The 24,934-nt window shown below is 39.8% G+C and overlaps 3 protein-coding genes across 5 annotated transcripts; 2 read left to right on the forward strand and 1 right to left on the reverse strand.

Annotated features, from left to right (window-relative positions):
• The first annotated feature begins 280 nt into the window (after nt 1-280).
• On the forward strand, nt 281-1,733 carry LOC114152573 (trihelix transcription factor GT-3a-like). The gene is made up of 2 exons (XM_028030502.1): nt 281-767; nt 937-1,733. The coding sequence occupies exons 1-2, from the start codon at nt 350-352 to the stop codon at nt 1,458-1,460; spliced, it is 942 nt and encodes a 313-aa protein (XP_027886303.1). The 5' UTR covers nt 281-349; the 3' UTR covers nt 1,461-1,733.
• Nucleotides 1,734-1,830: 97 nt separating this feature from the next.
• On the reverse strand, nt 1,831-4,787 carry LOC114152572 (protein ALP1-like). Its single transcript, XM_028030501.1, has 2 exons — nt 4,524-4,787; nt 1,831-2,908 (listed from the first exon to the last, which is right to left on the reverse strand). The coding sequence occupies exons 1-2, from the start codon at nt 4,751-4,753 to the stop codon at nt 1,864-1,866; spliced, it is 1,275 nt and encodes a 424-aa protein (XP_027886302.1). The 5' UTR covers nt 4,754-4,787; the 3' UTR covers nt 1,831-1,863.
• Nucleotides 4,788-7,009: 2,222 nt separating this feature from the next.
• On the forward strand, nt 7,010-24,934 carry phldb2a (pleckstrin homology-like domain, family B, member 2a). Of its 3 annotated transcripts, none has more exons than XM_028030883.1 (17): nt 7,011-7,157; nt 11,554-11,666; nt 12,475-13,442; nt 13,524-13,847; nt 15,696-15,821; nt 16,602-16,739; nt 17,426-17,572; nt 18,479-18,589; nt 18,670-18,759; nt 18,844-18,981; nt 19,337-19,436; nt 20,132-20,330; nt 21,014-21,104; nt 21,185-21,331; nt 21,404-21,623; nt 21,703-21,788; nt 22,545-24,934. In XM_028030883.1, exons 1-17 carry the CDS (start codon nt 7,036-7,038, stop codon nt 22,683-22,685), a joined length of 3,261 nt encoding a protein of 1,086 aa, XP_027886684.1. In that variant the 5' UTR covers nt 7,011-7,035; the 3' UTR covers nt 22,686-24,934. The 3 variants fall into 3 exon arrangements, with proteins under 3 accessions (XP_027886686.1, XP_027886684.1, XP_027886685.1); XM_028030884.1 differs by having other exon boundaries at nt 7,012-7,157; nt 20,135-20,330; XM_028030885.1 differs by lacking the exon at nt 21,014-21,104 and having other exon boundaries at nt 7,010-7,157; nt 21,172-21,331.

Here is a 24,934-nt window from a genome sequence, read left to right on the forward strand (position 1 = left end):
AATCCAATACAAGAGGCCACCTAATTAGAGTACAAAAGTGTCATAGGTGCATCGTGCCTGTTTGATCCTCTTTAATCAAACTTTGATTTGATTAAACAGTTTGCCTAGAAAGTCAAATTTCTTTGGTGCAGGCATGAATGCGTAATTGAACTCAAATGCAAACTAAAAACGCAAACCTTTGGTCTGCTTAAAAACCTCTCGGTTCAAATGAAGTGAAATCTGGCGTCGAGATACATTGGTGAATGCCAAGAGGAGCGGAAATCGCTCCAAAAACAGGAAGCATCCTACAGCACAGGGCATTCTGGGTAAATACAACCAAAACAATAGCTTTCCACCATTACCGGGAAAAATGGCTCGTGGTCAGACATGGAGTGAAGAGGAGGTAAAGGCCCTCATAAAAATATGGTCAGACGAAAATGTATTGCAGTTGCTGCTGACCACTCACAAAAACAAGCAGGTTTTTAAGTTAATTAGTGGGGACATGGAGGCTTTGGGATTCCCCCGCACAGCTGCACAGTGCCGCACCAAGTTAAAGAAACTTCGCCAACAATATGTGAAAATACGCAACATGCGTAGGAACAATCGCAGTACTGACGTCGCGATGGAGCAGTTTCCTTGGTATGATGAACTAGATGCCATGCTTGGGAATCTGCCGACAAGCAGCCAATATGTTTTGGATTCCTGCAAGGAAGAGCCTCTGTCGCCATCCAGCCTGGAACTGAGCGACTCCGAATCCACAGCGCAGGATCAAGACTCAGAACAAAGGGGTAAGTGTGAAACTAAACTCAGTGATGGTCTTTGAGAAAAACTATCATTTTAACATCTCTATTCTAAACGAGCAGTTACATCTTGCCAGTTTTGCGGTTGTTTGTCCTATGAACACAGACTCGTGAATAAATTAAATTGTGGTGATTTGTTTGTAATATTTTAATCAAGCAGATGGAAGTGCCGCCGACATTAAAGTTGAAGAGACGCCCATCACAATCTCCCTACTGGATGAAGAAAGGAGCCGACCAAAAGTGACTGTACCCGGGGCTCAGAAAAGAAAGAGGGATACAAAGACTGAGAAGTTTGAGAAAATGTTTGTGAGCTATCTGGATGAGAAGAAGAAATTGGATGAGGCTGAATGCGAAAGGATGAAGCAGGAACAAGCCTCTTTTGAGAACTTCTTAAAAATGCAGCAGCAAGCTGAAGAAAGGCGTTTCCAGCTAATGCAAGAGCAGCAGAGGGCCAACAGCAAGATGTTCTTTCAGATGATGTCTGATTTCCTTCATGCTGCAATGCCCCAATCCATGACTCAGTCTACCCTGCAGCAGTCGACGGCCCCTCCTTCAGTCACACCTCCATTGTGGCCCTCTGCGCATACTCACCACACTGACGACTCACCTTTGTTCAATGGTCACCAGCAAAACACACCAGGTAGCCCCCACACTGTACTTGCTCCAGCCCAAACCCCATAGGGGCCAAACATGGCAACCACTCAGCCAGTATTCAACATCTTCTGATTCAGGTGATGTCAACAGAGATGTCTTGGAGTTCAGTTCATAATATTGAAAAAAGGCCAAAGTACTCTTTTGTGATGGTATCTGTTAACTGTTTTATTATATGTCAAAACAGTTTGAATGACCCATGTAAAAGTTATTCAAAGATGCATATTTTGTTGTCAGAAGAATGTGAACAAAAAGGTTCAATGTTGGACTGTTGTGTTCCAATAAAAACAAAGGATGAAGAAATTGTCTTTATTTTCCTGCAAAACCGCAACATGTAAACAGCTGCCCGATACAAAGTTACCAAACTATGTTTTAAAATCTAAAATAGTACAAAATTGTGTTAAAACAAGAACAAATAACGTTTACAAAATCATTATTGTGCCAGGTATGCACACAGAGCATCCCTAATTTGCTCCCCATTGTTAGCTGGAGGGTCAATCTCTGAATCCGCAAAGTCATCCACATTATCTGCAGGTTCTTCATCTACCCACTCCTCATTGGCAGTTTCACAATAATTATGTAGAATGCAACAGGCTGATATTATGTGGCTAACAAAGGAAATGTGGGCATCACACCTCTTGAGAAGGCACCTCCAGCGGCCCCTCAGTCGTCCAAACGCCCTTCCGACAGTCATTCTAGCCTGACTGAGTCTGTAGTTGAAGTTTACCTGTGGTTGTGTTAAACCGTTCCCCTCTGGAAATGGTTTCACCAGCCAAGGCAGTAGTGGGTATGCAGCGTCTCCGAGAATGTGTAGGGGTATGTCCACATTGTTCAGTCTTTCTATCCAACCTGGGAACAGTGTCCCATTTTCACCTCTACTATACAAGGAAGAGTTGACTAAAACCCGTGCATCACTAACTTTTCCTGGACAGCCCACATTAACATCCCAAAATTTCATTTTGTTATCTACCACACCTTGCAGAATAACAGAGTACACATTTTTCCTGTTGTAATAGTCAACAGGATTCTCATCTGGTGCCATAATGCTTATATGAGTCCCATCAATTGCACCTGCGACCTGGGGTAACGCCCATCGATCCCTGAAGCCCTGGACAATTACCTTAAGCTCTGCCTCAGAAGGGGCTTTTATATAGAGAGGTTTCATTACCACGTTAATAGCAGTAACAACCTGTTGTGTGACACAACAGGCTGTAGAAGTGCCAATGCCAAATAGGCGGGAGATGGCGCGATACTCCAGATTTGTTGCAAGCCTCCACAGACATATTGCAACCCGTAGCTCAACAGAAAGTGGACTACGAAAGTTAGTGTGCTGTCGTGTCAAACGTGGTCGGAGGATGTCACAAAGATGCAGAAAGGAGGTCTTTGTCATCCTGAAGTTTTCTTTCCAATCCACTTTATCCCAGGAGCTGCTAACAGCTGCCCACCAAGTTGATGGACGCGGTTGAACCCATATGGTCCTACAGAGACAAAAATACAAAAACATAAGCAGTAATTCCCTGTTTCTTCTATTATTAACACAACAAAAGAAAGTCATTTCACATTAATTTGAAGGTTTTACTTTGCAAATAACTGAATATCAGATTAACAATACAACATGTTAATAATCATGATAGTTATACGTTCAATTTATTCATCCATTCATTATCTTTTATCTATTCATTATCGGCCATTATCTAAACACATTTATGCTTGCAGGATCGCGAAGGGATCTGGTGGCTATCTTCAGTGGCCAGTAAGTGCACAGGGTACAAATTAAGTCAATAAATTCAGTTCAGTTACAACAAGTGACATCTGGAGGGACTTTACAAAAAAAGTATTTTTCAATGTAATCACTATACATTCCAGTTAATCCTACTTAACAGAAAATTAAGCTCAGTTAATTGCTAAAATTAGTGTCCAAAGTTTCCACAGAAACCTCAAATAGAGAGGAGAATACGACATTCCAATTTGCTGTTGAATGTTATGTGTATTGTTTCCACATGACATCACCCCTCCTCCATCAAGATGGTCTGTCGCCATCTTGATAGTGCGGAAGCAGTTTTTTACTTCACTGATTGCAAGTAAGAGAACCGCAATGCTTGGATATTTTTGGATTCAAGGATGTAAAAACAAAGGCGATAAAAGAGCAAAGAGAAGTTTTCATTACATCCTGTGAAATTGAGAAAAGTGCACCACAAAGCATCGACAAATGTGGTTGGTTAATGTACAGAAGAAATACATACCTGATGCCATCTAATAGCCGGCAGCACATATTTACTCTGATCACGCCATTAGCGAAAAAGGATATTTTCAAAATGTTTTTAAGAATAATCAAAACTAGGGGTGCACCGATTTCGCCAGGCAATTTATTGGCACCGATTTTCTTAATTTTGGGAGATCAGCCCATCTTATCCAACAATCTTATCTGTCTCACTAAAAAAACTAAAATCAACTACTGTCCTCTTCTGCTCTACTGTGAAGGAGATTTTACTGATATACCTTCTGCACGTTTAGTTAACAATTATCACCTCACTTTTAACAACTTGCTCGCTTTATTTAGTGATATTTCAGACAAAAAGAAAGTGGATATCGGCCAGAATCGGAATGGGCTTTTAAAAAATTGGCGAACAGCCAGAAAACTGCAATCGGTGCACCCCTAACCAAAACTATAACTCTGTTAGTCAAAAGTATACTGAACAGCTCGTTTAACATAAAGGAAAATATTAATGGATTAACTCTTAAAAATGCAATCACACATATGGACATCACAGTCAACCATATCATTCTCCCCTTCATTGTGTGGTTGTTGGCAAACCAAAATGACTGACTAGTTTTATAAGATGTGTTACTGACACTGATCTGGTTCTCCCGAACAACAAAGTCACGCCTTGGTAATGCTCCTCCTTTGTAAAGTTACTTACAGGTTGCAAACCAAAATGGGGCGTTTCCGGGGTTGCGTACATCCGGCCCGGTGTTGTGGAAACTATCTTTTGTTTGATGTTTTAATAACAGATTCAATAAGTTTTTTTGTTTTTTTTTATATGTGTAACGCTCCTGAGCAACAATTTTAATAAAAGTACTCATATCTTGTACCTTTGCTGACGTCTGTATAAGGCGGACATGATCATCACTACCGTGAAGTTGGACGCACGTCGCCTCATGCGGAGCCGTTTCATCCGCCTTGCGTGAAAAGAAACCTTCTGCATGGCCTGCTGCCTCATCTTCCGCTCATGCTGAGCCCATTGTAGAAAAATGTTTGCTTGGCACATTTGCCAACGACAAAACAGAAATCCTAAAACCGCTAGAATCTGATGCCACTCCATTTTTGATTACAAATAAAGAAAGTTGCGCGCAGCGTCTTCTTCGGGGGGTTTTGTGTGGTTTCCTTTAGCAGTTCTTGATGCAGCGCCTCCAGAGGCGAAGGGGTAAAGAGGCTGACACAGTGCTGTGTGAACGTGAACCGCACCAGCTGAAAATGTGACAGATATTGCAATGTAAGGGTGTATTCACAGTCCCCGATAGAACCGTCTGCATGGACAGGACTCGAACCTTAACATCTATCGAAACCAATTGAGTGGTTAAGATCAGAGAATAATATGTCAGAATGATCCATTTGGACTTAAACTAATTGAAAATCTATGGCAAGATTAAAAATGTAGGTTTGCAGAAGCACTCGATCCAATTCATACATCAATTTAAAGTGACAAACTGAAAAGATTTAAAGTAAGTGAATATTGCTGCAAAGCACTGATTATACATTGGGGTCATAGTTTGCGTTGATGGTGAAGCATCTATAATGTCTCTGTTCTGTATTTTATTTGCAGCAGTTTTACAGCAGTTATTACTAATTTAAAAAATTAGGCACAGACTGTCACGATAAACAGAACAAATTAAATGGTCTTCACAAACAGACAAACGCTTTCCCTGTAATTACAACATCTTTGGTTTAGCAAAGACTGAAATAGCTTGTTTTGCGGTTTCAAGCTGACCTTAGCCAATTTCCTTCTTAAACTGAGATTGGCCATCTAAATTTAATCTGTAAGCATCTCTGACACGGGTCACGTTATGCTAATTAAGTCTTGAGCAAATGTAAGAACTGCTTTGTGAAAGCATGCATCCTTCGGGGACAGTTTTCCAACTGCATGAGGATGGAAAAGAGAGGTACAGTTGAAACAATGAATGAAAAAGAAATCACTAAGGCTAAAGTACATTTCAAAGAAGACTATCAAAACTTTCCCATAAGTTCTATTGTCTTTTTGTGTGTGTGTGGATTTTACATTTTGGATTTTTTGCACACAAACTTGTTTCATGTGTGCTATGACTCAGACTTCCCTACAATTACAAGAGGCGATCATACAACCCCATCTGCAATCTAACACAAATCTCCCCACACTCTCCTCTTTTACTTACTTTACTTCCCCCCTCTACTCTGAATTCATTTACATATGGTTTTAGTCTGCATATTAAAAAGCACATGAAGCAGTCTGAACAAGATCTGTCTGGCAACTTTCAAATCATGGCATTTTTCAATGTTTTTGGACAGGAAGTTGTGTAACATTCCAACGCTCTGCGACAATTAAACCTTTGTTTTAACAATAAATTTTGTGTCCCAGTACATTTTTTGCTCTCCTGAAGCTGTAAAGAGAGCACGGCTGGTCAGGGTTGAGAGTGTGTGTGTTTTAATGACAAAGACCCCGGCTCTGTATCTGGAAGTAATCATCTCGTCAAGGCTGCGCTCCACAACCCCCTCCCTATGATGTAATTGGAGGGTTTTTTTTTTTTTTTTTTGCATTATGGTTCAGGGAGGTTTTAGGGGATTTTTCTAAAAGTTACTTTTCATTCATTCTGCTTGCTTGTTGTTACCAAAAGAAGATAAGAAGAGGTTAAATGAGCAGGTTTGCTTTATGTTGTATATTCCTCTGGTGTTTTTTGGGTGTTTTTACCCTCCGTCTGTAGTCTGGGGGAGCCGGGTTGGCCCTGATTCAAACACAGCAACGGGGGCCTCTACCCGCCTCCGTATATACTGCTGAAACAACAGTCTAACATCAAGTAATGCAGACACCTTTTCCTCCTTTAAACGTAATGTGGGAGGACTCCACTGTGTGGTAAAAGTCTGGCAAAGTCTAACTTGTCTGCAGATTAAAATCACTCAGAAACTGTTGACAGGAGATTTGGTTTATATGGGGAATTTGAAAACGACGGATGGACTCTGTCACAAGACGTGTGCACATTTGCAGTAATTCACTCAGCGTCTCTGTGCTGGAATATGATCTAACAGTCACATGATATTGATCAGTGCGAGGTTAGAGGTCAGAACTAGATGTTTAGAGGAACAACATCTCTTAGTAGGAGAGATTAAATGTTGATACCTCCTAAAAATCTCTACATATTTTGATAGTGCTACTTCTTAGTCCTTTTCTTCCTGCTTATTTTTGTTGTGGTTTATGAGTGATTCCCTGCACAACCAGAGAGGGGCAGCAGCTGTGCCTCCTCCAGGAAAGTAAACACACCCGCTGTCCCCCCTCTCACTCCCCTCTTGGAGAGGAAAATCTCAGCAGAGAGTTGAAGGTGGGAGGGGAAAGGGTCTCCTGTCTGATCCTTTGTCATGGGAAGACTTTCCTCTGCAGCTTCAGAGCAGAGAGGCAGGCAGAAGGAGGACCTGAGCTTCAAAACTTATAAGCGGCCAACAGAGGGTTTTAAACTATGTAACTGGGGCAGAAAACAGAGGTCAGTGTTTATTTTTTACCCCTTTCATTATATATAAATTCATTACTTTCTGATAAATCTTTTTGATTGGGACAGTGATGGACCTGGAAAGTGACGGAGTTGTATCATATTTCATGTTAGGCTGCTCTGCTCTGCACTGTTTATATTAGTGCGAGGTTCACAGCTGCCACCAAATGTGTTTGGAATGTAAAACACTGCAGAAGAAATGAGCTGAATTTGTTTATGGTATACATTAGGCACAGGGTTAGGTTTCAGGCATTTTTGCAAGAAAATGTGCAAAAGGTCACAAAAATGAATTTTGATCCAATTTGATGATTAAAACATCTTTATGGTTTCTCCTTCATGACCACTGGACTTTACGCAAGAAGAAGATAGCTATATAAAACCATGCGACTAAACAGTGTTGTGGAAATTTATTGAGATTATATCGCATGCAGTTAAATTATAAACATTTCACAAGTGAATATTTATATGTTTATTTAATTGCAAATGAATTTGAAACATCAAATAAAAAAACTCTATTACGTTTTCTACATACTTATTTAGTCAAATACTTAAATATGACAATGACACAAATCTGTCTGTTCACTCAACTGTTCTGTGCCCATAGTACTAAATGCATTAGTTTTTGTATATCAGGTATTTGTTTTGAAAGTTTTAGCTTCACCAACACAACTATTTGTTACTTTGTGACATTTTTATCTCTGGAAACTGTATAGTAAATGTGTACACATCAGAATTTTGTGGATAGCTTCAGATTTTTTTTTTTTGTGAAGCATTGATCTGGCATTACTGATTGCTGGCAATTATCTTTGAGACCCATCCCACAGGTAACAGGAAGAACAGCATGTTTTCTGTCCTTTCTGCATTAAGCCGATATTAATTATTTATGTAAGGAACGGACACAACATCACGCCATGTGTGTAAGAAAGCAGGCACAGGATCTTACTATTATTTTAAAGACAAAAATTAATTGTCCTTAGGTGAGAAATTAGTGCTGTAAGCACAACTAGCATCACAAATACAACAGTGTCCATGTTTATGCCTTAAAGAATGTCAAACCTTATTTTAACTCTGAGATTTACAAAAGTTTGCCAGATTTCTAAATTCAACATGCTCCACAACTTTGTTGTAATAGGTCAAGGCTTCCTGTAATTTGGTACAAGTCTCAGTGTCTCTGACTTTTTAGTAGCGAGAGTGAGTCAAGGACAAAACTGAGCAGGACATAATGAACACAATTTTCTTTTTAATATCTTCATAATTTTTTTTTACCTTCTCCATCTTTGGTTCTCTGATATTGAAACTAGCTAACTTTGAGTCTTCTTTCTTTAATAAGAACATTAACAAAAGAGTGTTTCCGTTTAAAGTTGCATCATTCACAATTGATCCAGCTCTGTTGACCAGCTCTTTATTTTAAATGATAGAAACTAAGTTGTAGTTGTGTATTTATTTGCTGTGTGTCTTACAGATGCACACACAAGTTCCTGTTTTGGTACTCTGAGTGAGGTGGAGAACAGACACAAGGGGAGGAGCACAGTGTGTGTTTATTTGATATATGAACATGGCATATATAAATAAAGATTTTGTGCAGCAAATATTGTTCAAAATCATCTCAGTTGTCTATACTGCCTTCATGTAAATGTCTAGGACACTGTGGTCTAAGGGAAACAGAGAGACATGCTTCATTTCAAGAAAGTGACAAAAGTGACAAGTGATAAAATTACAAGTCTGAATCAAAGAAAACACATCTGCATCTGCATCTGCATGACAAAGTAAAAGTGATATTTGCTTGAAAAATATCTCATTCAAGTCTCAAACAAAAGCATACCAGTTTTCTTTTAAGACTATTTAAAAGAAACAGCTTCACAAGATCTCTGCAGAGTGCCTTAAACCCAACACTATTGCAGTTTCTGCGATCTGGTAGTGACTCTGTTTGGTCCGTTCACTAGCTGGAAAATTGCTTATGCATTTTCAACTTCCAAAGTTTTTCCATCTGTTATTCTTTTCTTAGCATGGAAATGTAATTGTAAAACAATTATTGAGAAATGCAAATCGACTGCGGTTTGGGCTTTACGCAATGTAAAAATACTTTTCTTCCCACACATTAGATGAAAGCTTTCTTATCAAAGGGCATTTCTCAAACTCTTTACATGTGCACCACCCTGCTGACCTGAAATGTGAGTGACGGACCAAACACCCTCTGCCTGTGATTTGAAGTGGGTGGATGAGGGGAGTTCACCCCCTCTCTCTTTTTCTTGGAGGTCTGGAGGATGAACTCATGCTGACTGGATGCTTGACGGTGTAAGAGGATACCCTGTTTCCTGTTGGCGCTCTCTCCAGACAGCAAGACCAGAAACTCTCAGATCAGCCATCTCTGTCTTTCTATGTGCTGTGTATGAGTGAATGCTGTCTGTGGATTCAGGAACAAGTCATGTCTGATTTATTCAAAATAACGGTCTTGGGTGTCTGGATCTAATTACATCGTCATTTACTAAAAATGCAAACCTGAAAAGATGTGGTGATGGATTTCTCACTCACATATGACCAAGAGTTGTAATTTGTATTTTTTAAGAATACCCGAGATAACATTCTTTGCCAATTTTACTGCAAAAGCCATTATGTCACTAGTGTAACGAATTAAAATCTAAAGGTAAGGAGTGAAGTGAAAGAACCACAGGACAATAAATTGCGTAATTGTCAGCAGACCAATTAAAACTGCTTTTTAAGATTTTATTGGGAAAACAGGCTAGACCAAAAATAAGCCCTGTTTTAATACTCAGGCCTTTGGAAAGTTCTTTTCTCCCCCTTTTCCTCTAAAATATGCACATCTGGAATATCAGATGGACTTCAGGCACTGTTTTTCTTGTATTTTCAAAGGCAAATTGATGGAGGGGAGCTTATTTCGTACATTCCCTCCATTGATAAAACAAAACTGTTGATCAGTATTGCAGAAATAGTGCTGTAACAAGTCAATAAGTAATTAGAAAATGATTAATCTCAGTTTTTGAGTGGGTTAATGTATTTTATAGCACTCTAAGGTTTTTAAGAGCTTCATATGGTTTTTAACTTAACTAATATTATGGTAAAGTGGTGTTTAGTAAATGTCTCTCATGTGGACTGAAATATACAGTACAGACCAAAAGTTTGGACACACTTTCTCATTGAATTCAATGAGAAGGTGTGTCCAAACTTTTGGTCTGTACTGTATGTTGATGCAACATCAGCATGCATGTAGCATCATTAGCAACATGCATGCATGTCAAGGGTGCAGATTAGTGTTGGAATGCCTCGACTGCCACCAAGCATTTGTGGTAACTAGTAATGAGAATTTTTCACTGCGATGGAATTTCGCACCACTTTTCTCTGTGAAATGGAGGGCTTTTGAGCATGAATGCCGTGTATACAGTACAGCCTCTCTTGGATCCAAAATCTTTACTTTGACTGATGCCCAGACATTCTCCTTTAGGAGTTTCAGAAAACAAAATTCTTGGTTGGGGTCATCAGGCCATGTCTACCTTTCCGTATGACATTCATTTCCTGAAATGCTATCTTAACTTTCAAAACCATTAACATTTATCTCATCACCCTATATGTTTATTTCCCCAACAGTGTTGGAGGTCATCAAGAGAAATGTGAGATGAGCTTTTGTGTTCTTTTTGGTAAACAGATATTTTAGTCTTGGGTGCAATTTCTGCCCAACCTGTTATTGGTTAGCAAAAGGCTGAAGTTAGCTGGAAGTGATTTAGATGTTGATGAACTCTTGAAGTAAACTACTGCAGGAAAGTTTCTTTACTGCTCTGTGGATTAATGGTTCAATAACATCCCAAAGCCTTAGAAATTGATTTATAACTGTTTAATCATCTGAAACATACCTAACAACCAAACACTATAGATGTATATACGTACAGCTCACAAATATTTTTATGAATGTTCTTTTTCAAGTTATAGAGAAAAAAAATATGTTTAATGACTATCACCAATCGTCTGCCACAATTCTGGCTGAGTGTTTGGCTATGCTCTGGGTCAGAGCTCATTTCAAATGTTTGGTTTTTACGTTTTTACAAGTCATAAAATGTCTATTAGGTTGAGTTCAGATCTCTTTCCACAAACATTAACATCTTTTAACTATTCCATCCAGTGTTTTTATTAAGTGTATATTTATTCCACTCTGGAAAAAGAAGAAATGCATGATTAAAATTCCCAAATTGCTGTGATTTTTAAGGTGACGATGAGTGCATGTAAACGTCTGAAACAAAGGTGTCAAACTGATTAACACTTTGCCAGCAAAATCTTGATTTATATCCTAACAGCTTTGACTCGATGGTACAATAATATCCATTCCTGTCTGTTGTTTTTTTCACCCTGTATTGAAACTTTTCTGCATTTCCATTCACAGGTCTCATCTGAATCATCATAACTTCGCTCTGATTCATCTGAAGGGGCAGATCATTGGGATGAACAGTATGCTTCCTCAAAGGAGCGCCGTCACCACATTGGGCTACGCTTCTGGTGAGACAAATGAAAGAAATCATATTTGTAATCAGTCATTGATCTGCGGTAAACAGTGAATCTCTATCTAAAAATAAAATTGAATAGTTGACATCTAGCAAAATGACACCAATTGCAAAGATATGGCTTGTAAGTTGGAATTTCTCAACAAGTTGTTAGTACCATGTCAGAAAAAGTTCATTGTTGCTCAGGAATGAGACCTTTAGATGGGTTTAAGCTGATGAGCACTCTCATGCTCTATATACAGTATTTGAGTATGATGCATAGTATGTTTTTTTTAAGAGGTTAATACATTATATGGGGCAGCAGATCTCTTCTGTCATTAGCATTAAAACCTAAAACTAATTTCTGAAACCCATGTTTGAGGAGAGGCTAAGAATTTCGGTAAGATCAAATGAGCTAGTAATAACTTAAAGTGTATGTTCAGCATCTTGCCATGCTGACTCAGACACTATCATCACTTTGCTTGGCTTGGTATTTAACTCTCCTCTGGATATTATTTGCAGTCGAGACTATGATGTATTCTGCCCTGTCTTGGTTCACGAGCATTCTTCCATTTTTAGAAGAGCCCAGACCAATGACTGAGCCAGTGTTTGTATTGGCCTCAGAACTGCAGCGTACATTCTTCAGTGGTTTTCCCCTCTTCTTACCAAGCACACACGATAGGAGATCATGTAGCTCAGCTTCTGCTTTGTAGGTCGAAGACATTTAGTCTAATGTGGCTGATTATATAAACTAAAGAGACTGTTTATGTTGAGTGCAAAAAGGGGCAGCATTTCATGCTTTGTTGAACCTCTGTTTTCTTCAGACTGTTTGAAGATTGAGCACAGCAGTGGCAGCTCTGTAGGGGGGACACTGCTGAGGGGCTCTCGATCTAAAGCTGAGCTTCAGGAACTGATGGAGACTCTGCAGCGCAGAAAGAGTGCTCTGGAGGCCAGCTTGAGGGCAGCTGAATGCAGTCGCAAGTACCTTAGCGTACCTTCATCTGTTGCTGGCCAGCCCAGTAGGCCATTGTCCATCCTCAGCAACACAGAACGACCTCCATCCGCCTCCAGAAACTTTTCCTACATTAGCAGCAACAGTGTGCCTCCATCGCCACGTCAGGGTGAACGCCAGATTAGCACCAATGGTTTGTTTCGTCATTCCTACTCTCGCCACCAGTCACAGGACAGTCTGCTGCTTTCTACTGCATCTGATGGAAATTCTCTGCTGTCCTCGTATGGGGAGCCAGTGCCTCGTTCTCCCAGGGTCAAGAGCGGGGCGGCCAGTATGCCATCCAGTCCTCGGATGAGCCGTAGACTCAGCTCTCAAAGCAAAGCCGTCGGAGAGTCAAGGCAGAGGAAATACTCCACCGGTTCCCTCAACAACCTGGGGATGCATAGCCGTTCTTTGCCACGACTTCACAATGCGGCAGACCCCCCTGTTTTGTCGCTGCCCTCTCGTCACTCAGTGGGTTCCCACAGGGTGGTGGTCTCAGCAGGACAGCGGCGCAGTCTTTCCTCCCTAGAGCAGCCCCCAGATGTGACAGTGCCTGCAAGCATGCCCAGCACATCCAGAAGGTCCAGCCTTGCTTCACTTAGCTCCCTAGGTATAGAGATTGATGGAACGGGATTAGATCTGGGCTTAGGAGAAAGGAGGTTGTCATTTGGGAAAAGCGGGCTAAGTCCAGGACAGAGGGTGGGCAGCATCAGTTCTCTGAATGGCAAAGAAGAGTTGAGAGACTATCACCAGCATCAAAGAGATGAGCGACTCAGGGAGCAGAAAGTGCAGAAATTGGTGAGTTGTTCTTTTCTTACTTTTTCTTAGGTTGATTGAACAATTGATTGACTACAAATACACCAAACGTCCTGTGTGCAGGAATGCCAGCGTCTAGAAACCATCTTAAGCCTGTGCACTGAATTGGGACAGGTGGTGAGAGAGCCGACGGGCTCAGCTGTTTCTGATCTGCAAAAGATCAATAAGGAGCTGGAGAAGCTGCAGGTGTCGGACAATGAGTCTGTGTTTTCTGACTCCCCTAGCAGCACTGCTCCAGACACTTGTTTTGGGGCCAAAGCCAGAGATCTTCAGCTTCCTGAGGAGCAGCAGGCCATCCAGCGTCAGCAGGGAAACTACAGGTCTCACTCACCTGCTATAAGTCTGAACAGCAGCGCCCCTTCTCCTTCTACACACCACAGAACCAAAGTAAGCAGCATCACAGAATAAAGATAGAGTAGCTGGGAACAGTCAACAGTGGCATTAAATAAACCGCCAGTTCTGCATGTAGATTCAGTCTTCCTACAGCATGATCCAAAGTCCATTGATGACACAGTCAAAATGTTGTCATTTGTTCTGAAGTCACTTCACTGGTATTTAGAGGAAGGTCTGTTACTGCAACTTGCCATTTCCTGTTCCAGAAGGATTAGAGAAACCTTCACTGCAGTAAAACCTTGTGGAAAAGAAACAAAAACTAATGAGGCTCTCCCCCTTCTGTGGAATGTGGTTAATCTGAGTGCTGACATTCTGTTTATCTGTGTCTGTTTACCTTTCTGCCATATCTCAGTTTTTCTCAGTTTAAAGTAAAACAGTATTCCCTGTTCACATTTCTACCAAAGAACAGAAAACAAGGTTTCCAAGAAACTATGAACTATGAAAAAACACACATTAATATTACATTATTTTAAACACATACAAATTTTGTTGATCGAAACTGGAAAGCTGGATTTGTGGGTAGCCCTCAGAGCTCTGCTTTGTGGTATTTTCCACATAATTTCTATGCATAATTTCATTCACTAAAGTCTTTTTAAAGTACTCTAAGACGATACACTTTGTAATTTGTACAGTTCCTGTTTATGTAAGTTGGACAGACATATAAACATGGAAATCAGACTCCTCAGGCTTTCAAGTGAATACAATCTGACCTCATTTTTATTCCACCACCTTTTTTGGAGACGTTAAAACTGGAAAGCCTCACCGCTCTTTATCAAAAATAAATAAACATGTTTAATCCACAAATAAAAATAAGCTACCCATATACCAAATTATGGGAGGGATTTTTTGCTACCATAGAGGCCACCTTTTTCCATTCTTTTTTTTTTTTTTTCTTCAGTTTTTCCACTCTGGAGCCATAACCCAAGAGTGTCTGGTTTTAATGAAGAAGTTCAAGTTTTGTTTCAGCGGTGAACCATTCAAACTCCTGGAGGAGTGGGAGGGAGGGAGTGGGGGGCAGGAAATGACTTGATCCCGCAGTGAATTATTGTGTGCATGTGTTTGTGTGTATGTTGGGGTGTGTGCACGGATGTGCACGAGGAGAATGCAAGACTGCATGCACAGCAAAGACATGCACTTTTCCAGATGTTTATAACATCTATCAAAGTGATAGAGATGAGAAATTGAAATGTACATAACGCAGGTAGTCCTTTTTTATCTTAAAGGTGCATATTTTGTTTAGATATAGCTCTCATAAAATACTGAATCTGACTTCATTCTAGATTTTTATGTTTTGTTTGAGTTGTGACAGTGTTTTATAGTCTCCAAATAACCAATCTCCATTGCTAACATTCCTCAGAGGAGTGTTATGCTGCTTACAACACATCTGACGAAACTGTAAATCAGGAAGACTTGCTAAACATACAGGGTGTCAGACGAGAAAATAACCCACCTGGCTACTATAAGCAAGAATAATTTAATTCTGATCTTAAATTTAAACGTGTGACTGAATATTTAAGAGATGTTGCTTGATGGTGCAAGATGTGGGAGTGCCTTGGCATGCCTTGCATTGCCCGGCTCTAATACCGATTTCCATTGCACAAAGTGGAAAAGAATCCTGCCCTTGTTGCCAGTGATCCATTTTTGGATGAGTTAGACAGCAGCTGCTGTTGTGCAACAGAATAAGACCCAAATGATTGCAAAAGCATAAACACAGAAAACTGTCTCTTATCTTGTTTAAAACATTTTTTTTTATTGTGATGACATTTTGAACAGCTTAGTTGTGTGTTTACATTTGCTACATTTGAAGCCGGCGATTTATTTCCATTCTCGGTGTCGTTACAGGCTTTGGAGAGCATGCAGCTGAAACAGGAAGTAGAGGAAGAGAGAATCCAGGTTCTGAACAACATCGAAGAGCTGGAGCAGAAGATCAAAGACCTGGACAACCAGATGGAGGAGTCTTTGCGTGAGGTACAGCCAGATAGCTATTCTGTGCCAGATAGCACAAGCACAGAACCAACATCTCAATTACTCTTTTCTTAACATTTCAAAGAAAGATTGACGATAAAGAAGAGCTGATTCCTTTGGATTTTCCTATTTAACTCTGCATCTACCTACTCAGAAGAGCTTTTTATCAAGATTTTTTTTAGTTTTTTTTTTTTTTAATTAGGGACTGCAACTCTTCTGACAACTTACATATTTTGAAAAACAGTGGGTTACGTACAATGCAAAAAATCACCAGGTGCTGTAGTCCATCTGGTTTAATGTTTGATGTTTTGTGCATTCAGAGAAGATATTCTGCATAACTGGTTATGATGATGGATTATTTCAGCTGCTGCTGCCTTTCCATCATTTCAGTCCATTCACCTCCGATCTTTCACATCAACAAGGCATTTTCATCCAAAATGAAGAAACGGTTGTGGGTGGAAATCCCAGCAGATCAGCAGTGTCTGAAATACTCAGACCAGCCAGTCTGACACCAACTATGAGTCTGGGGATCATATTTTCCTATGCATATGTTTCATTTAGTAAACATTTATAGCAATGCTATATGAATCTATATTACAAAAAATGTACAAGTAATCAAAACTACCTACTCAAAACTGAGAGTTGGAAAGCATATTTTCCAAAATGCTGTCAGCTTGTTTTTACTAATAACCCATATGATGAATAAAGCCATGGCCAGTTACCAAGGTGACTAAAAAATAACTTCATATCCAGGATTCCTACCTATGTCTGACCTTTCTGCAGATGGAGGTGGAGTGCGCCCTGCTGGATGGAGAACAGGAGTCTGAGATGACCCAGCTGCAGAGGGAAAAGGAACTGTTGGATGAACTCAAAGAAAAAATGCAAAGTATCGAGAGGACAAGCAAGCCTGAAAAATCTCAGGTGTAGATGCACAAAAAGTGTTTTAAATAAATGTATTTGGCTGCAAGGTTAGATTTTTGGTGGACAGATAAGAATATTTATGGTTGTTTTATTATAAATTCATTGCACACTAGTAATAGTTTGGAAATAGAAAGCAAGCATGAGGACATTTTGTTGTGAACACAAAGCCACAGCATTGACAGACCATCAGGAATTGGTCCAGTTAAACCACAGCATCCTAAAAAAAGGTTCTGTTACATTTCCTTTGAAACTAAACTAACTGAGCTTTCCAGAGTAAATGATGAAAGCCCTAAACCAAAGGAGGGATTAGCACAACTATCACTGCAGCTGAGAAACCTTCGACAAGCTCGTACCAACTGTCCAAATAAGGAAGCATAAGCTTTTCCAAATGAGGCCATAAAAATAGTCCAGTTTAAACAGACCAAGAGACAAAGGTTGGCTGAAATGCCTCTTAAGCACCTGAACTAACACAAAACCCAAACGCCACAGTTCTCATTTTTCACATTCGTCTCCTGCCCTTCCATTCTTTCCCCAATGTGTCTGTTTTAGAGTTATTACTCTCCTTCCTGACCTTGTTCTGACTAATCCTGGATCATGTTGTTTCTAATAATTTCATTCTCATCAGTTTAGTATGACTGAACTGTGCGATATAATCTACATCTGCATACGTCTCTGATGTCGCCCAGGAAAGCGAGGAGCAGACAAAAACCTCAGAGGATTCGGAATTTCAAAAGCTGGAGAGAGAAATCAAGCAGGAAGAGGAAGATGAGAGTCAAAGCCAAGAGTTGTTGCGGGACATTGCAGAATATCAGCGTCTTAGCGTCACGCGCAAGGTAGAAGCAAACTTGTTGAGTTTTTCATGTTGACACTTTCGCTTCTCTACAGGTTCCTGTTTTAAAGAGCTGTTGATGTGAAGTCAGGAATGAAAGCTAGCTTTTGTTCAAAATGGCTAACCTCCCCAAAGTCACGAGCAATTTCTGATGATGACTTACAATGAAAATAGTGCAATGCAAATATTGTTGTGTTTTTTTAGCTTATAATTGCCTTTCTATGTTTGTTATTAGCCTTTCTGCAGGTTTTGCATGGAAGCTGTAAAGTTATGAGCTCAGTTGCTGTACAATGTTTGACATAGTTTAGTTGCAATAAGCCTGCAAAACCAAGGACATAAGAAATTAGCTAAATATGTCTAAGTTAAATATGAAATAGTGGCAGTAGCAGGATGTTTGATTAGAATTTTAAGTGAAGTGATTTGTAAAAGTTATTATGTCTCAGCTTGAACCTTTTTGCATTTTGTGTGACCAAACTAAAAATTTTGCCCTCCTGAGTCAATACTTTGTAGAACCACATATGGTGAAATGGATTTTGGTTCATGCCTCTCCCACCTTTGCACATCTAGAGATTTTTTTTTTGTCAATTATTCTTTGCAGAATAACAGTCACATTGGATAGACTGGACTTTTCACTTCACAATTATGCAGTCTTTTGTAGTGGTCTGTTGCGTAAAATCCTGATAAATTATTGAGGTTTTGTGTTCATAATGTGCTAAAGTGCAGTAAAGGTGCGACAAAAATATTTTTCTATGGCAATGCATTTACAAGGCACCATCTGCTCTGACTCTGCTGCTGATTCCTCAACCTACACTACAGCTCTCAGCCTCACCGCGAATTTAACTTTAATTTTTTTCCCCCCTGCACTGTGATAAAGTCAGCCACCTTGTTGATTCGTCCCTTTCCCCCACAGGAAAGAATCATGACTCTGAAGAAACAATCCTCTCAGATCACTTTACAGGCTCAGCAAGAGAAAGAAAACTTCCAGAGAGAGAAAAACAACGTGCTTGTCATGCTTCAAAAGGTAAAGAAAAAAACAATCTCTGCATGCGGATGTCATAAATGTTTCATGTCAATGAAGTCAAGACTATGTGGCATCTGCAGGAGAGAGACAAGCTGCTGTCGTTGGAAGGAAAGTACGCAGAGTTGTCTGAGGGCCAAACTTTGACCAACAACCCTGTTACCATCAAAGAGGTAGGAGTCGGTTACAGTAACGCTGCAGCACTTTCTGGATAATTTCCTGTTTTGCCATTGCTCTGATTTGTGTGATCGCTGCAGCACTTGAACTCCCTGAAGGAGAGGAGAAGAAGTAGCAAAGAAAGTTCTTCCCATCCTATCGAAAGCATTCCTCATAAGAGAGGCCAGCAGCTCCTCGGCTCCTATGGCAGATCTTTGGGACGCACGCTTCCTCCCAAGGTCTGATTTGCTATCTGAACCAATTCAAAAAAAACCATAAAGGTGTAAAAAGTTAAATAGAGTGGGTAGTGATGTTAAAAGGTGATATTTTTCAAAGTTGAAGTTGACTGCAGTATACTTGAGTGAAGAATAAAATGCAAATGACATTGATTATTCAGATTCCAGGCTTTAGAGGAGGGGGTTTTACAGCCTTATCGTTTTTACCCAGACAACTCCCTCTAGACGGATCCACCCAAAGCAGGAATTCTCACTTTCACTCTTGCTTGCGACATCCATTGAGATTAGGAGAACTTCCAGGAGTTGGGCTCTAATGTGTGGTCCTAAACATGTTGTGTGCTTTCATATTGTTCCTCAGGCACATCTGCCTTTATCCCAAAGCTCCAGCTGTGGCAGTGTCATTCCACAAGGCTTCAGCTTCTCCCCCCGGGACGTGAACGCCCGTCGGCTGCCCAAGGGTGAGTCAGACTGACACAAATGCATCTTGTTCCAAATAAATCCTAGCAATAGTTACAGTCAATTATATTGCTCCGTACGTCTACGTGTGACTGGATTCACATTCTCCTTGAAATAGTCTGCTTTTTACTATGTTACAACTACAAACCTTACAATTTTTTTATTTGATTTTTTCACACAATGAAATGCGGTGCGTCATTTTTTTGTGAATAGAAAATGATGAAGGAATTACAAAGGTGTTTATAAGCAGGATTCTGATTTGGTCAGCAACATCTCAAGCTTTGATCATCGAGCACTGTTCAAGTTATCATTCAAAAATAGAAAAGAAAGTATGGCACACCTGCATACCCATGAAGACAAGGATGACATACATGGCAGTGGCAGCGTCATGCTTTGGGACTGCCGTTTTCCCACAGGAATAGGCAAGTACGTCAGAAATGATGGGAAAGTGGCTGGAGCTAAATGCAGGCTAGTCCTGGATGAAACGTTGTCGGTGACTGCAGATGCACAGGTTTTCAGATTTGTAAAAAAAATAAAATAAAAGGACCACTTTCTCTATGACATAAAAACAACATAAAAAGAGGCATATATATTTTTTGAAGTTCCTATAATTTAGGAAGACACTACTTCTTATTTAAGTGTTTTAGTTGTAGTTACCATTTGCCGCCAGGGCTTCATTGCCATGTTGTTCTTTCAGCAGGAAACAGCCATGCTCACATGAACGACGACAGACAGAGGCAGAGTGATTTTTGCAGCAGGATGGTCTCTGAGCCCAACGTGTTCCTGGACTCCTTCTCGTACCCGGACAACAGCCAGGCATCGGACACCGTCAGTGTGGACAGTTCGGACAGCCTGGAGACCAGCTTCTCTGCGTGTTCACCAGACAACATCTCCAGGTTAGAGCGTAGCCGCTACGATAGAAGATGGAAGCTCTTTTACGTTAATTTTAACTAAGAAACCAATAGGAGAGTCATTGTAATTCATCAAAAAGATGTTTTTAAAGAGAGTGTGAAGTTCTCCAAGTGAGGCTCTGCACGGGTTTTATTGCAGTGTTTGTAAGAAGGAGAAATGCTCTTGCAGGATGTAAGCTAAAGGGTAATTAGAGAGGATTTGAACTCTATGAAGGAGCATAAATGAAATAATAAAGCACAGGGAGAGAATAAGAAACTCGAGAAAGATGGCTATTTATGTGGTGGTTTTGAAATTCAGTAGCTTTGTTTTCTGAATCACCCAGCGTGCAAAGTCCTGTGTTCCTGAATTCAGTCGCTTTAGTGACATTCTTTCCTTTACCAAAGATCATTAAAGCTACAGTTATGCACGAAATTATTCATTTCGATTGGATATGAGATGGATCTCTCAATGGATAATAAGACAACATAAAAGAAATATTAGGAAAACATTGTTTAATTTAGATTTAAAAGAAAATAACACTAATAAATTGAGTAAGCAATAATGAAATAAATATTTATGATAGCCTACCCAATGATCAATGGAAATCAATGGAAAAATCTATTTTGGCACTTTTTTTTGTTGAGAAATTCTGTTTCTTTTGTGTTGAGCTGCGCGCTTCTTCTCCTAGTGCCAGCACTTCCAATATGGCAAAGATTGAGGAAATGGAGCGTTTACTCCGAGAGGCCCAGGCTGAGAAGCTGATACTCCTTGAGCACAGGGTAAATGGCCAGATCCGGACCAAAACTCGGTGTCTGTAGGCGAAAAAGCATGCGATTTATTTTCCAGCCGCGTTGTGCAGGAGCGGGAGATGGCGATGCGTAGGCAGGCCCTGGAGGAGGAGAGAAGAAGGAGAGAGGAGCTGGAGAAACGTCTGCAGGAAGAAACGAGCAGGAGACAAAAACTTGTGGAAAGAGAAGTGAAGCTCAGGGAAAAACAGAGATCGCAGGTGATTCACATTCTTGACGTAAATACATTACAAAAGGGGCCTGATTAATATTTTAAGAAAATTTCTCTGCAGTCTCGGCTGCTGACTCGCTACCTCCCCGTGAGAAAAGATGACTTTGACCTTCACGGTCACATCGAAGCAGCCGGACACAACCCAGACGCCTGCTTCCACCTGGCCATCACCGACAAAACCTGCCGAGGATTCCTGGTCAAAATGGGCGGGAAGATCAAGACGTGGAAGAAACGCTGGTTTGTCTTCGACCAGAATCGGAGGACGCTCACATATTATGCAGGTAGGGACCTCTGTCTCTACGGTGAAACTCTGAAGACCCAAAGCTTGCATCACGCTTCTGTTTATGTGCTCTGCTGCAGATAAACATGAGAACAAGATGAAGGGAGTCATTTACTTCCAGGCCATTGAGGAGGTGTACTATGATCACTTAAAGAATGCACACAAAGTACGTGAGCAAAATGTGCATGTGTCTTCATCCATAGTGAGGGCCAAAAACCAGCAAATAAATAGATTTGTTAAAGAACATTTTCTGCATGTTTAAAATATTAAACTAAGCTAACTAAAAAAATAGATAGATAAAACTGAATCTATATCAATATAAATGTGTCAAAAGTTGATTAGATGCATAATTAAATATTTGAGTTGAGCATATGTATAGATCATATATAATTATTTTATTGAGCCACAGTTGCTCATGAAATTATTTAAATCATTAGTGTGGCTTATAAAGTAGATCTTTGCATCTGATTGGTCAAACTCTGACCAATCACCTTGACTATTACTGTTTTTGCTTCCCTTTTTTACTGACCCACCATATTCAGGTCCAATGTTTATAATTCTCTTTTGAAAAATGTTTAAATTGTTAAAATTGAAAATAAAACCATCGTATTGCAAAAACGATTGGGTCTCCCTCAGACAATTTTGTGTTTTAATTAATGATTTATATATGCATTTGACTAACTAATTAATTAATTGACTATGGATGAGAAATATATTTATTTAACGTTTTTATTTCCTTTTTTACATTTCCAGTAACTGATTTATTTGTTGGAAAGCGACACTTTTGGCCCTCAGTACTTCCCGTCAGATCCCATTTCCTTGAACTGTCTCACATCTGTTTGTCCTCTTCTTTTCTCACTCCTATCCCTCTCTCCTCCTCCCTCCACATATTCCCGAAACCCCACCCACCACCGCACACCAGAGCCCCAATCCTTCTCTGACTTTCAGTGTGAAGACCCATGATCGTGTGTACTACATGGTGGCTCCATCTCCTGAGGCCATGCGTATCTGGATGGACGTTATCGTGACGGGCGCCGAAGGACACATGCACTTCATGGTGTAGCACACCCGCTTTCACGTTTGTTTTCTTTGCCATCGAGTTAAGCACGTTTCCAGTCCTCTGCACACGTCAGGGTAACGGCAAACACGTGTGGATCAGAGAGGGATTTTACCTAAACAGTTTCTGTGTTTATGATCGGAGAAATTTACAAATGAGCAGAAAGGAAATCTGCTCGCATGTGCAGGCTTTATTATGCAGCTGTGTATAAAAGACAAAAAGTGTTTGGTGTCAGAAGTAAGCTATGTGGGCTGTTTGAATCCAGTTGTTTATGTTTTGTGAGAAGCTGAAGTATCTCTTAATCTCACAGCAGGTAATTTTCTTGTTTTTTTAATCAGGGAAGCTTCTAAATGATGGAGCCTACCATGTGCTCTGATGTGTTGGCCCCAGAACAAATTAGTTTCCTATTAAGAACGGTATTTTATCAACATTGGTTGATTTTAATAAATACAGGTTTTTGCATTCAATGTGATTGTGTAAAAGTTGAAAACTGTCCCTCTTTTCACATCACTTTCAAGGATAATCCTCAACATATTTTAGTTTTCCATCCTTTCTGAAAATTCCTTTAAAGCTTTACTTTGTACATTATGTTGAAAATACATTTTCAGCAAATAAATAGTGCCCAAAAGTCGTGTTTTCAACAAACAGTAAACGTGCAACAACATAGTACCTCACCTGTTATATGAAAAGGTTTCCAGCTGCTAGCTTGTTAAAGTATGTTACTTTCCATTTATTTTTATACACAAGGCACCTAAAAGAAATTCACCCAATTTATTTTAGGTGAAAAAAATGTAGGATTTTTCACCTAAATTTTATGGCTTTGAAAGTCTTTTTGTGGTTTAGTAAGAAAACAAACAAAAAAAACTATTTTTTTTAAATTTTAGGTACAAAATAAACAGGGAAGAAAATAATCCTCCATGCCAGTTTTGAATGTAAAAAAAACTTACAGGAGGCTGAACATAAATACACACCACACTTTTCAGATTGTTTATTGTGAGACAACTTAAAAAGCATGTTCCATTTTTCTTCCACTTCACGGTTACGTTCTATGTTGTGTTTGTGAATTCTCACAACACGACTAGAAATTTGTGTTTGTAATATGAAAAAGTCCAAGGTATGAATCCTTTTTAAAGGTATTGCGTATAAAGAAGGGAGGAGTCACCAAAGATTTTTGCACAACACAGCACTTTTCTACTTCTCATGGTACTTTTCAGTGTTTCTACATCACAGCCAGACTTATCCTGGGCATCTTATCTGCCCGTCCACTCTCTCTGAGGGATCACAAAACGCACCTTCTGTTTAGCTCAAGATTATGAATCAGAGTTTTTTACTTGTTTCAACTGCTGCTTTCAGACGACCAACATAAGCTGACCTTGTCTGCTTACCTTATGACAGGATTGAATGTCCACTGTTTTTTTTTTTTTCTTTTGCACCTCTTTCATTACCAAAGGAGCATTGTTTTTTTCCTTCGCAGAAATTGGAATAATGAAAAAAAAAAAGATGATTAGGAATTATTTACAAATGCTGACTAAACATGAAGCCATGAAACTGCTACAGTCACAGTAGCGCTTTGGTTTATGCTGTTCAGCTAGCTCCCTCTGTCTGCAGTGGAGGCTGCAGGCCTCGCATGACGAGGCCATGTTGTGCAGCAATGATGCTGGATGTTCCTGCGTCACCCATGTGTTATTAATACTAATGCATTTCACTGTTTCACCAGCAGAGGTCCTCAGCGCAGAGTGATTGCACTAGAATGACGTAATGCTCTGCCTTGAAAGCCCAGAGTCATTTATATTAAAGAACATATACTTTATCATCAGTATTTCTTTATGCTATATAAGCAGTTATGAGCACATGTACACCATGCTTAAGAATAGCTTTTGTGTAGTTTTTTTTTTTTTTTCTTTTTGGCATTTTTGTGTATTCATAAACGGATTGCCATAGTAAGAAGTGTTTGACCAGCTAATGGCTAACAACCTGCAGGGTTCGCTGTTTATTCTGTGCTGATTAAGGGTTAATTAACTCCTGCAGAGGGCAGATCAGAGAGCTGATAGTGTTACAGATGTGTTGTTCCCTTCATTATCTGTCACTTTAACATCTCATTCTTATCCAAGCCTTGATAAGAACAAACTACAGCATTCATTTTATTTTTTAACTTTTTTTGTATTGTGTATATAAACACATTGCAATTGTAGCTAATCCAATAATTCAGGTTTTATACTCAACTTGTGTCATGAATAAATACTTCTGACCACAAA

Source organism: Xiphophorus couchianus, chromosome 11 (genome assembly GCF_001444195.1).
Source record: "Xiphophorus couchianus chromosome 11, X_couchianus-1.0, whole genome shotgun sequence".
Lineage (NCBI taxonomy): Eukaryota > Metazoa > Chordata > Actinopteri > Cyprinodontiformes > Poeciliidae > Xiphophorus > Xiphophorus couchianus.

Coding starts and splice junctions, on each gene's coding strand:
- LOC114152573 (XM_028030502.1), top strand. CDS start 350: ATGGCTCGTGGTCAGACATGGAGTGAAGAGGAGGTAAAGGCCCTCATA. Junction 768..936: donor TCAAGACTCAGAACAAAGGG/GTAAGTGTGAAA, acceptor ATTTTAATCAAG/CAGATGGAAGTGCCGCCGAC.
- phldb2a (XM_028030883.1), top strand. CDS start 7,036: ATGGGAAGACTTTCCTCTGCAGCTTCAGAGCAGAGAGGCAGGCAGAAG. Junction 7,158..11,553: donor AACTGGGGCAGAAAACAGAG/GTCAGTGTTTAT, acceptor TTCCATTCACAG/GTCTCATCTGAATCATCATA. Junction 18,760..18,843: donor ACCCTGTTACCATCAAAGAG/GTAGGAGTCGGT, acceptor TGATCGCTGCAG/CACTTGAACTCCCTGAAGGA.
- LOC114152572 (XM_028030501.1), bottom strand. CDS start 4,753: ATGGAGTGGCATCAGATTCTAGCGGTTTTAGGATTTCTGTTTTGTCGT. Junction 2,909..4,523: donor TTATACAGACGTCAGCAAAG/GTACAAGATATG, acceptor TTGTCTCTGTAG/GACCATATGGGTTCAACCGC.